The following is a 12,280-nucleotide window of genomic DNA, read 5'->3' as shown; positions in this document are numbered from 1 at the left end:
AGTAGCTGGGATTACAGGCATGCACCACCATGCCCAGCTAATTTTTGTATTTTTGTGTTGTTTTTGTTTTGTTTTTTGAGACGGATTCTCACACTGTTGTGCCAGCTGAAGTGCAGTGGCGCCATCTTGGCTCACTGCAACCTTCACCTCCCAGGTTCACGTGATTCTCCTGCCTCAGCCTCCCAATTAGCTGGGATTACGGGTGCACACAACCATGCACGCCTAAATTTTTTGTATTTTTAGTAGAGATGAGGTTTTACCATGTTGGCCAGGCTGGTCTTGAACTCCTGGCCTCAAGTGATCCACCTGCCTCGGCTTCTCAAAGTGCTGGTGTGAGCCACCACGCCCGGCTAATTTTTGTATTTTTAGTAGAGTTGGGGTTTCACCATGTCGGCCAGGCTTATCTCGAACTCCTGACCTCAGTTGATCTGCCCATCTCAGCCTCCTGAAGCTCTGGGATTACAGGTGTGAGCCACCGGGCCTGGTCAATTTTTTTTTTTTTGGTAGACATGGGGTTTTGCTGTGTTGCCTAGGCTGATCTCCAACTCCCAGCCTCTGGTGATCCTCCCAAAGCACTAGGATTACAGATGTGAGCCTCTGTGCACAACTTGATGCCTCTTTTTCTTTTTTTTGAGACGGAGTCTCGCTCTGTCGCCCAGGCTGGAGTACAGTGGCGCAATCTCGGCTCATTGCAAGCTCCGCCTCCCGGGTTCACGCCATTCTCCTGCCTCAGCCTCTCCGAGTAGCTGGGACTACAGGCGCCCACCACCACGCCCGGCTAATTTTTTGTATTTTTTTAGTAGAGACGGGGTTTCACCGTGGTCTCGATCTCCTGACCTCGTGATCCGCCCGCCTCAGCCTCCCAAAGTGCTGGGATTACAAGCGTCAGCCACCGCGCCTGGCCTTTTTTTTCTTTTCTTTTCTTTTTTTTTAAATATAAATTTGGTTTTTTTCTTTTTTTTCTTTTTTTTTTTTTTTTGGATACAGAGTTTCATTCTGTCACTCAGACTGGAGTGCAGTGGCATGATCTTAGCTCACTGCAACCTCCACCTCCCGGTTGAAGCAATTCTCCTGCCTCACTCAGCCTCCTGAGTAGCTGGGATTACAGACATGCACCACCACGCCTGGCTAATTTTTGTATTTTTGGTAGAGATGGGGTTTCACCATGGTGGCCAGGCTGGTCTCAAACTCCTGGCCTCAAGTGATCCGCTCACCTCTGCCTCCCAAAGTGCTGGGATTACAGGCATCCGCCACCATACCCAGCTAATTTTTTGTATATTTAGTAAAGACAGGGTTTCACTATGTTGGTCAGTTTTGAACTCCTGACCTTGTGATCCGCCTTCCTTGGCCTCCCAAAGAATGCGTCATTTTTTTAAAGCAGTGTGAACGATGGGGATTGGATTGGCGCAGTGAGACCAGTTCACTGTAAAATTCATTCAGAATTTTAGTACTAATTTTACTGGACTTGGCATGGATTTGAGTAGTCAGTAAAGAAGACAAGGTCTTTGTTTCCATTGAACTTACATTTTTTTTGAGACAAAAAATAAATATTTAAAATAAGAGGGTTTAAATGGGGAGTTGAGTTGGCAACAGACTAGGCTACAAAAGGCCTTTCTAAGGAGGTGGCATGAGACTGGAAGGACAAGGATCTTATACCAGATTTTTTAAGTGGTGTAGAGGAGAGATGGGATTTAAGAGCACTTTAAGAGGTGAAGTTGATGGTTGATGAGAAGTGGATGGTAAAGGGGGCAGGGGAGGGACCCAGAATCTAAGGTGGCTCCAAGATCTTTACTTGAATAACTAGTTATTGGGAGTGCAGAGGATGTTGGTTTGGAATCACAGGCATGAGTAAGGGGAAGGTGAAGCACCTGTGGGAATTGGAGTGAAGATATATATATATTGTTCGGGCACCAAAGAGGGAGAAGATGTAAGTTACAGATGCAGTCTCTGGCATGAAGATAGGGTAATAGATGAGGTCAGAGGAGAACTGTTTATTGACAGGATGCAGAAACCAGAATCGTGAAGGAATATAATGGAGAGGGAGGAAGGTTTCTCTGTGAAATTATGGCTGAGAATGACCTGTCAAGAGAAAATCTAAGAGGATATCAGGCTAAACAAGGGAAGGGAGAATGTCCAGAATGAAGAAGTGGTCAGTAATGTCCTGATTTAGAGAGGGTCCCAGTAAGATACTTGCCAAATAGGCTGCTCTAGGATACTTTCAGGTGAACTCCATTTAGTTGAATGGTAAGGACAGAAACTAGATTAAGGGGTTAGAGAATAAATGTTTAATGGTAAAGTTACACTGTGCTTTTTAAATCTTTGAAGTAAAGGAGAATGTGGCAACATAATAGGGATTTTCATGGCTAAGGGAAAGTGTTAAAATGACAAAAGACAGTAAATGCCTTAACACTTTTTCTCTGCAAAATTAGGAAAGATCAAAGATGTGGAGTCAGTATAAATTACCTTATGTAAATATGTGTTGGATGAGAGAATGGAGGGGACATTTGAAGGAACTGACTTAACAAGGAGGAGATGGATGTTTCAGTCTCTTAACACTGAAGGGGACGGATGGAGGAGGCTCCGAAAATTTCTTGGGACACTAGGAAATAAGGGGATTCCTTTCTTACAGCCCTTACTACCTTCTGCCTCATCCACATCAAAGCAAGACTTTGAATGTGGTACAAGTCGGGAAGAATAGATTGAGTGTTTATGCAGCTATTGATGGGAGGAGGAGGCCTGATCAGATAGGGTAAAGTGACTTTGAGATCTCAACTGAGATTGCATAAAATGAATGCATGTTTGTACATTTTTTTTCCAGCAGGCCTCAGCAGCTGGGAATAATAGAACAGAGAAGGTAGAATTGTATAGTAACCTCTCTCTTGAGGATTTGTGGGACAGATATAGCAAAACAAGGATGTGGAGGACTTATAAATGCGTTTGAATAGTAATCCCATGAGGTTTTTGTGTGTGAGGTGGCGTGTTTTTAGTTAAGATCAAGGAAGCTGGTAGAGCTAGCAAGGGGTAAAAAATGAAAAGAAAATGAGGGTTAGATGTCAGAGCAAGTAAAATATGGAAGAAATAAATCTGTAGTCAGTAGTTTAAAATATCAGCATTTAAGATGTTTAAATATTTAAGCATATCCTAAGAGTGGAAAAAAAGTTTTAAATATATATTTCATATAGCTTCATTGGTCCTTCCTTTAGATAAAATATTTCTTATTCTTTGATTTTATTTTCATGAGGAATGGTTCTGACTTGCATGATTTTGCTGTGATAGTCATGAACACACGTGCATGGTAGGGCTGATCTCTTAGTATTAGTGTTAATATCGTTTTAATTATTATTGATGAACTTGTTACACTTATTGGTACCTCCTTAAAAACCATCTCTTTTACCTATAATTTTTTTTTTTTTTTTTTTTTTTTTTTTTTTTTTGAGACAGAGTCTTGCTCTGTTGCCCAGGCTGGACAGTGTGGTAGCAGGATGTCAGCTCACTGCAATCTCTGCCTCCTGGGTTCAAGTGATTCTCCTGCCTTAGCCTCTTGAGTAGCTGGGATTACAGGTGCCTGACTTATTTTTGTATTTTTAATAGAGATGGGGTTTCATCATGTTGGCCAGGCTGGTCTCGAACTCCTGACCTCGTGATCTGCTAGCCCCAGCCTCCCAAAGCGCTGAGTGGGATTACAGGCATGGGCCACTGCACCCAACCCTACCTATAATTCTTATTCAGTGTTTCATTTCCAAAAGCAGAAAGTGTAAGTGGAGACAGTCTTCTTTGCACCAAAGAATTGATCAGTTATAACTGAATTTTAGACAAATTATGCCCTCTTAACTCCTCAGTAGGAAAAGAGCGCTCAGTCTTGAGTTCTTAAGCTTTGTTACCTGGGGAGCTTTATAAAAACACAGAATCCTGGTTCCCTGACTCAGAGCTATTGATCAGGATTGGGGCAGGGCAACTTTGTGAGTTCTTAAAATTCTAGAAATAAAACCTGAGCTAATAATGTTCAGGGAGGAATTTTCAGTGTTCTCTGAGAACAACTCAAGGGTTACCTTAGATGAGTTTTAATAATACTTTTAATATGCTTCATTATGTTTCAATTATTAAAAGAAATGTTTAAAAAACTAATAAAGAAATGGATACATTCATAGAAGTGGAATTGCCATATAAAGGTTTTTTTTTGTTTTGTTTTTTTGAGATAGTCTTGCTCTGTCGCCCAGGCTGGAATGCAGTGGCATGAATTTCGGTTTACTGCAACCTCTGCCACCTGAGTTCCAGCAATTCTCCTGCCTCAGTCTCCTATGTAGCTGGGATTACAGGTGTGCACCACAAGCCTGGCTAATTTTTTGTGTTTTTAGTAGAGAAAGGGTTTCATCATGTTGGCCAGGCTGGTCTCGAACTTCTAACCTCAAGTGATCCACTCACCTTGGCCTCCCAAAATGCTGGGATTACAGGCGTGAGCCACTGTGTCCAGCCCTATATAGAGATTTGCACATTCTATATTGCCAATACTCATTCATAATTATGTACTTTTATAAAGTATCAGTTTATTGATACCAGCTTATTGATCATTGATAGTCAATGTATGAATGATTCTCCACATGCTTACATCACTGGGCATTATGTTTACAAATCATTGATGAAAAGGCAATTTTTAAGTTTTTTAATCAATGAGATTGGATTATGCCTGTTTTTGAATGCCTTCTTGTTTTTATCTTTAGTGATACCGTTAATGCTGAATTCTAAATAGTTGGGGGAGATGGGGAAGGAGCCCATCTTCTCGTTTGGTCTTTCTCTTTCCTCCTTTTGCAGTTATGATCAGTACCAACTGCTGCCTCATGTTTACATTTTGTTTCCAATTTGTGTTCTTAACCTTTGTTCCATGCTAATGCTTAAATCAGTAATACTGATTCTCATTTGGGGCCATTTTCTCCAGGAGAGTCATACCAGCAATTATCAAAGGGCATTAGAGTTTGCAAATGGTCAGGGGATTCCTTACTCTGTTGTAGTAAATCCCTTCTTACGGGAAATAAGAATAACTCCCAAAGGAGAACTGTTAGGTAACAGTCTCAGTTTAGAAATAAAATGTGTCTATATGAACGAAGAATCAGAAATAGCATTGTGTTAGTTGCAGTGTAATCACATACTTTGTTCTCCATAGTGCATCAAGAATATTAGCTTTATTTTTACAAATGACTTCATTTCTAAGAAGTTTTTTTTTTTTTTTAAGAATTGTTCACTAGAGTTATAAACTAAGTTTGAAGATGTTACTCTTGAGTTGATTGTTGAAAAATAACAAAGATCATATAGAGGTTATATCTATGCTTGAACTCACGTTACCATAGACTGGCATATTTTTGCCATCGAATTAAACTTTGAGTGCCTACTATTTGCTAAATAAGTTAATTAAATTTTTGTAATTCAGGCAGAAAAACAAGTAGAAACTGAGGAGGCAGGAGTAGTGACAACAGCAACAGCATCTGTTAATCTAAAAGTGAGTCCTAAAAGAGGACGACCTGCAGGTAGGATTACTGATGTTTAAATATCTGTTTGGCTTGTGATTAATATTCCAGTCCATTTAAAGTGTTGCTGCCTCAAATATTTTGGAATGAAGCAAATAGGCAATTGATTATGTGTAACATACAGATTTCAAAGGAGATAAACATGATTTGTGCTCTGTTTCAAAGTATTTAAATTCGAAATAAACTTCGCTTTATCTCTGTTATGTTTTCCCTAAATAGTGGTAAGAGAGGCTGTGGTGAGGTTAAAATTATCATGAATACTGGGTTTATTTTACCTTTCACTTAAGAGTCATAAGATTTCAAAATGGAGTTATAATCAGAGAATGAGAAATAGCATTTGATTAAAGTCATTAATATTTTAAATTTTTGCATTCTTTGTTGATAGGGATTTTGATTTTTACAGTTCGCAGCTCTCTTCAGCATTGCCTCTTAAAACTTTTTTCTTAATTTGGCAAATTGGAAATATTTTGGAAAGATCTTCGTAAAACAAAACCAAAATTGAGTGAATTTTTTTTCTACTTTTTAATAGGATTCTTACTGAAAATGGGGGGTAAGATGAGTAATACCCAGAAAAAAGATTTTTATTTACATATTTTGGAGTTTAATATTGCAGTGGATAAAATTAATAGTGCTAGGGAAACTCAGTGAATTTTGATAGGAACTTCCAAAGATATGTAACTGCATAAGTAATATGTATTTGAATATTAAATATAAGTGCTGTTTCCTATTCTAAAGTTGAATTTTGTGACATTACTGTTAAAACGATAGTGAAAAATGTTTTAAGCCCTCTCAGTCATATTAAGGACAAATTGAGGATTACTCTGTTTACCTCTATAAATTTTTTGTTGTTGCTCATTTTAACCCTGGTGGGGGAGGTATTATTTTTTAAATTTGGCAATAATTGTATCTGTAGTAAGCTACTAATATTCTTAAATAGTATGTATCATTTCTAATATTTATATCTGAGATTTGTATCTTAAATAGAAACTGGTAGTTACTGATTTTTTTTCCATGTGTATATTAGCTACAGAAGTCAAGATTCCAAAACCAAGAGGCAGACCCAAAATGGTAAAACAGCCCTGTCCTTCAGAGAGTGACATGTGAGTTTATTTTTAATGTATAATTAGTTATACAATAAATGAGACATTTGACTTTAAACAAGCACATATCTCTGTGTTTTTATCAGTTTTCTCTTACAGGATGTTTGTTATTATTTTGATATTTCTTAAAATTACAGGAAAAACTGGAAAAATTTTGTAAAGTAAAAATTGGTAGGAATGGCTATTTATCATTTCATTAATTAAGACTCGAGTATATCAATTTATATAGATACTTAGATAATACAACATAAAATATATAATAGAGAAATTGGGCAAGATGGTATGTTTCAGGAATTTTAGAATATATTTGAAGTAATGTCACAAATTTTTTTTTTTTTTTTTTTTTTTTTTTTTTTTTTTTTTTTTTTTTAAGATGGGGTTTCACTCTGTTGCCCAGGCTGGAGTGCAGTGGTGCAGTCGCACCCTGTAACCTCAAACTCCTGGGCTCAAGGAGCCTCTTCCCACTTTAGCCTCCCAAGTAGCGGGGACCACAGGTGTGTGCCACCACACCTGGCTAACTTTTTTTGATGAGACTGGTCTCATCTTTCCCAGGCTGGTCTCAAACTCCTGGGCTCAAACGATTCTCCCACTTCATCCTTCCATAGTGCTGGGATTATAGGCGTGAGCCACTGTGCCTAGCCTACAAATCTTTTTTTTATCTCCTCCAGAATAGGTGCTTTATTTAAAAATAGGGCTAAAATAATTTTTGTATGTAAACTTAATTTTCAAAGCAATTCAGAATAACTATTCAGTTATCCAGGAAATTGTGAATGTTTTTTGGTTTTTTGCATTTTTCCCTTGCTGCCTTTTCTACTTGGATCCTTTTTACTTTGGCTTTTTTGGGGAATCTTTGCCAGGAGCAATATTTAGACAAAGGGGGAGAAAAACTTTTTATGGCTATTGTGTTTGAAGATTTGAAAGGCTTAAGTGGGGTATGTCTATTAAGCATAGATTTACATTGTTTTGAATGAACTGATTATAGAAAATTCTAATTGTAGAACACTATTAGAGAATCGGTATGTTTCAACCAAAATATGTTTAAACAGTTTTACTGCCAGTCTGTATTTACTTTAAAAAATAGTGGCACATAACAATATATTATATACTTGAAAATTACTAAGAGAGTAGACTTTAAGGGTTCTCACCACAAAATAAAAATATGTATGTGAGCTGGTATGTTAAATAGCTTGATTTAGCCATTCCACAATGTATACACACATCAAAACATTGTGTTGCATGCCATAAACACATAGAATTTTTACCTGTCAATTTTTAAAAACAGTGGCAGAAAAATACAACATTAATTATTATAGTGAAATTAAGAAATTGGATACTTAACAGGTGAGTTTGCAGTCATTATTCCCTAGGAAATCTGAAATTCTGCTGGGAAAATACTGTGAGATCCCTCTGTTTTGGATATAATTAGTGTTCCCTGGTTAGGTCCCAGTTTTCCCCCGGAGTATGCTTCCCACTCCATTTGTCTCTACTTTTTCAGTATCATCCTTTGTTGCATCTGAAAAGGTCATTGGAAAATACTGCCCTCCTTATCAGCTGAGCAGCTTTCTTAGCCTGCTTTCGGACCATAGTGATCTGAGGGCCCAGTGTTCCTTTTTAGGAACTTATCCTTATCTCACTTACTTTCTCTTGATGGAGTCTGGTGTCACTTTTGGTAATGTAATACTTTTGTATGTGTTTAATTCTGGTCAGCTTCCTATGCAATTATTGGTAAGACTTTTGTCAGACGTGCTCATCTTTTTGTATTTAATAACAGATACTTTCAGTTTATAGGTTTTTCTGAGAAACCATCCCTCAGGAATCATTTGTCCATCTGAAGGATTAATGAAGTCCAATTTTAATTCTTAAGGATTGCAGCTATACCCTTTATTGGGTCTTTGACCCAGGCTGTCACCCAATTTGAAAGTCCTACATCCTTACTTGAAAATAGGCTAATCTTTTTTGAGCATGTCTCCTTCTTGAACACTATCAAATTTATCTTGATAGTTATTTCACACTACCAGTATTCTATTTTGAAACCTCTCCACCCAAAGCCACAAGTTCATTGAATATATTTTCTTACTTCTGCTGCGGTCCAACAGTTTTACCCATTGTATAATAATGTATTAGGGTTTCCAGTCCCCCAGCCCTGAAGCAAGTGACTACATGTTTTAGGTTTTTGGTCCTGGTGTCAGTTTTTCTATTAGTGAGCTTTTTCCTGAGGCAATGGACAACCCTAAAATAGCAGTAGCCTTTACAACATTTATTTCTTATTCATGCTGTACGTAGGCCGAGTGTGAGCTGTAACTACTCTTGGCTGTGTATCTGGGCACACTCTCAGCGGAGTGCAGAACTAAACTGTATAAGCTCTTTTTAAAGTTCTGCTTTTCACCATTAGAACACCATGTATCTCTTAGCGTCTACTTCTTTGCCACGGGTACTGATGTGACACGACAATAAAATAGAGCCCAGAAGAGCTAAAAACCAACTCATGATCCTCAGAAATGTTTGTTAAAGCCCACTGAAGTACTTAGGGTTGTGTTTGCTTTAGTCTTTGCTTATATTAACAGATTAAGGAATTTACAAATACAACTTTGCTAATATCCCTTGACCTACTAAAAAGGGAAATTGTCACGAGTCTGTATTTCATGGAAGAACCACTGGGAAAAGACTCATTGGTAGCAAGCAGTGATAGTCACGTTTATGCAAATTGTTTTGGCACAAAGATTATTTCACACTTTGAAATAATCTTTTTTTATGACCTTAGGATAAATTTTTAAAATAAATCCCTAAAGTCACTTTTTAAAGACCAGCTGCATGGTATCCCACTGTATGTTTTATAATTCTTAAGATCTATCCTATGTATGGATAGACGATTTTAAAAACATTGTCATCTATTCTTTTGTACATAATGCAAATATATTGGTTAGGATACATTGTTGAAGCAGATTTGCTGGGTCAAATAGTATTTGTATTTTTAATAGCTATTTCCTTCCATACAGGTGTTGGGGGAAGTAGTTGGCCAGTATTGTTTAAGAGACACAGAGATGCCTTTTTAAATGGGACTCTAGTCCCATATTTAGGAAACTGATTATCAAAATATTTACATCAGTGGAAATCCTGAAGAAAGCAAAGAGTTTCACTTGCATGCTTTTACTTTCATTTATTTAAAGTAAAGGATGGTTTTAATCCCAGAGAGGCTAAAGTTAAAACGATGAAAACCATAGGACCATTAGAAAATAAGCATACCCAATGATAATTATGTAATAAAAAGTTTCTAAAGGGGCAGAAACTTCTCTTCCAGCTTAATAGTTCTTAAGTGGTCAGGGAATCACTTGTCTGGAAAGAGGTTAATGGATTTGGAATTGAGATGTTGGGCTTGTTATTTGACCTTTTGCATCATCATTTTCTCATTTGTCAAATGGAAGAGGTTGCACTGAATGATATGAAGTCTCTTCGAGCTCTCAAATTCATTGATTTAATTGAATAATTTGAGAAAATCTCAATGAAATTCTTTGGACAGTTAAAGGGTTGGTTTTTAAACAGCTTATTCCAGCTTCAAGTGAAATATTTATTTATAAAGGAATTGCTTTAGAAGAATATATATCAACCATAAAAGTAATTACGTGGTTAGTATTTGCATTATTTGATTCTCTTAGAGCCTATTTCTGTAGTACCAACTTGAATAAATATGCAGCAGTAATTAGGATTATTGAGCAGTTTAGGTAGTTTCTATGTTTTAGTGGTGTCTGTGAAATTCAGTGGTGATGGGGATACTTAAGTGCTAGTCAGCACAGCACTGTCTGAAAACATGCTTAATTGGCTATATATTTATCATATGCTTAAGTTGGGACCTTTTTACCCTGCAAAGAATATTTCTTTGAGTTCTAAAATGACCGTATTTGATTTCATTTCCGCAATTCCATTTGTCCCAGTGTGTCCACTTTTTAAACATAATTTATTCTTACAAATATGTAGAATTTAAGTTCCATAAGAGCCAGGGATCTGCCCATCTTATATCTTCTAATTTATACCAAAAGGATGTTCTGTGACAGAATTCCTTTTATGATTGGATAATGAAGACACTCTTTTACTTTAGGTTGTTTTAGATTTGCCTTTAAATTAAAAATTATAGCTTACTGATACCTAAAATACTATTCACTTGACTGGGAGAATATAGTTGAATGACAAATATACATTGTTATGTTCTCTAAAATAGCATTACTGAAGAGGACAAAAGTAAGAAAAAGGGGCAAGAGGAAAAACAACCTAAAAAGCAGCCTAAGAAGGATGAAGAGGGCCAGAAGGAAGAAGATAAGCCAAGAAAAGAGCCAGACAAAAAAGAGGGGAAGAAAGAAGTTGAATCAAAAAGGAAAAATTTAGCTAAAACGGGGGTTACATCAACCTCTGATTCTGAAGAAGAAGGAGATGATCAAGAAGGTGAAAAGGTATAAAGTTTACATATATAAAATGGCTGTTCTATTCTTAGTTTATATATATATGTATTTTTTTTTTTTTTTTTTTTTTTTTTTGGAGATGGAGTCTCGCTGTGTTGCTTAGGCTGGAGTGCAGTGGCACAATCTTGGCTCGCTGCAACCTCTGCCTCCTGGATTCAAGTAATTCGCCAGCCTTAGCCTCCTCAGTAGCTGGAAGTACAGGCATGTGCCACCACTACCGGCTAATTTTTGTATTTTTAGTGGAGACAAGGTTTTGCAGTCTTGGCTAGGCTGGTCTTGAACTCCTGATCTCAGGTGAACCTCCCACCTTGGCCTCCCAAAGTGCGGGGATTACAGGCACCACACCTGGCCATTTATCTATTTCTTAATCTTCCTAGTTTAAGAGCTTTTAATATTTTGGAGGAAGTCTATAAATACCAGTGGCAGTTAAAATGAATTTGTTTACCTTTTTGAATAGACTTGAATTAGCTGTGTTACAAAGCATATTGAAAATGTCCCTTTATTGTCTTCTCTAAATTTATCTTACTATTTTACAATTATGATCTGGAAATTAAGTAAACAGTACCTTTCCAATAACTCCATCTGTCTAGAAAAGGTAGATGAAATGAAATAGGCTGTGGCCGGTGAAGACAAATGTTAAAAGAGGTGGATTTATATAGAGATTTTTGTTATTTACCCCCAAGAAATTCTTAACACTCTTCAGGCCTATTGTACATTTTATCAGTGGTATGTAACTTTATTTGGACGCCATAGTTGTTGGGAATCTCATTAAAGCTGTGTATCCTTTTGTGTAGAAAAATAAAATTTTGTGTATAGCCTTAGAGATTTACAGATCCAGGTCATGCAGATGTTTTGTTTACTTTAATCTGATTTTTGGCTCATTTCTTAATCTTTTAGAAACCAAACATTTTAAATTGGATAGGTCATTAGTGTGCTTGTCAATACTCAAGTCAAATCACTCTGTAGAGAAGCAAACAGACTGACATACTACATTTTATCCAAAGGACATCACTCCTATAGCAGGACATAAAACAGGATGATTATTTCACGGTCATTAATCAAAGTTAAACTTGCAGAGATAGGTGTAATTCAAAGACTATTTTTAGGTTGCTAATTTGAGTATTCATCCCTTTTTTAAAAACTAGCTGCTGCTTCTCCCCAAAGATTGTAATTCCATAAGCGCTAGTCACTGACTTTATAGTTAACTAAA

General features: G+C 36.9%; 1 protein-coding gene across 5 annotated transcripts in view; it reads left to right on the top strand.

The window, feature by feature from the left end:
- PSIP1 (PC4 and SFRS1 interacting protein 1) overlaps nucleotides 1-12,280 on the top strand; it is a 48,374-nt gene that overhangs the window by 26,911 nt on the left and 9,183 nt on the right. For all 5 annotated transcript variants that reach the window (XM_003260417.4, XM_012500777.2, XM_030816701.1 and 2 more), the window contains exons 7-9: nucleotides 5,423-5,519; nucleotides 6,544-6,619; nucleotides 10,833-11,061. In XM_003260417.4, the coding sequence (XP_003260465.2) occupies nucleotides 5,423-5,519; nucleotides 6,544-6,619; nucleotides 10,833-11,061 (402 nt within the window). The remainder of the gene's footprint in view (nucleotides 1-5,422; nucleotides 5,520-6,543; nucleotides 6,620-10,832; nucleotides 11,062-12,280) is intronic.

Source organism: Nomascus leucogenys, chromosome 1a (genome assembly GCF_006542625.1).
Source record: "Nomascus leucogenys isolate Asia chromosome 1a, Asia_NLE_v1, whole genome shotgun sequence".
NCBI lineage: Eukaryota > Metazoa > Chordata > Mammalia > Primates > Hylobatidae > Nomascus > Nomascus leucogenys.
The sequence above is the reverse complement of the archived record's forward strand: the minus strand, read 5'-3'. Positions and strand labels throughout refer to the sequence as shown.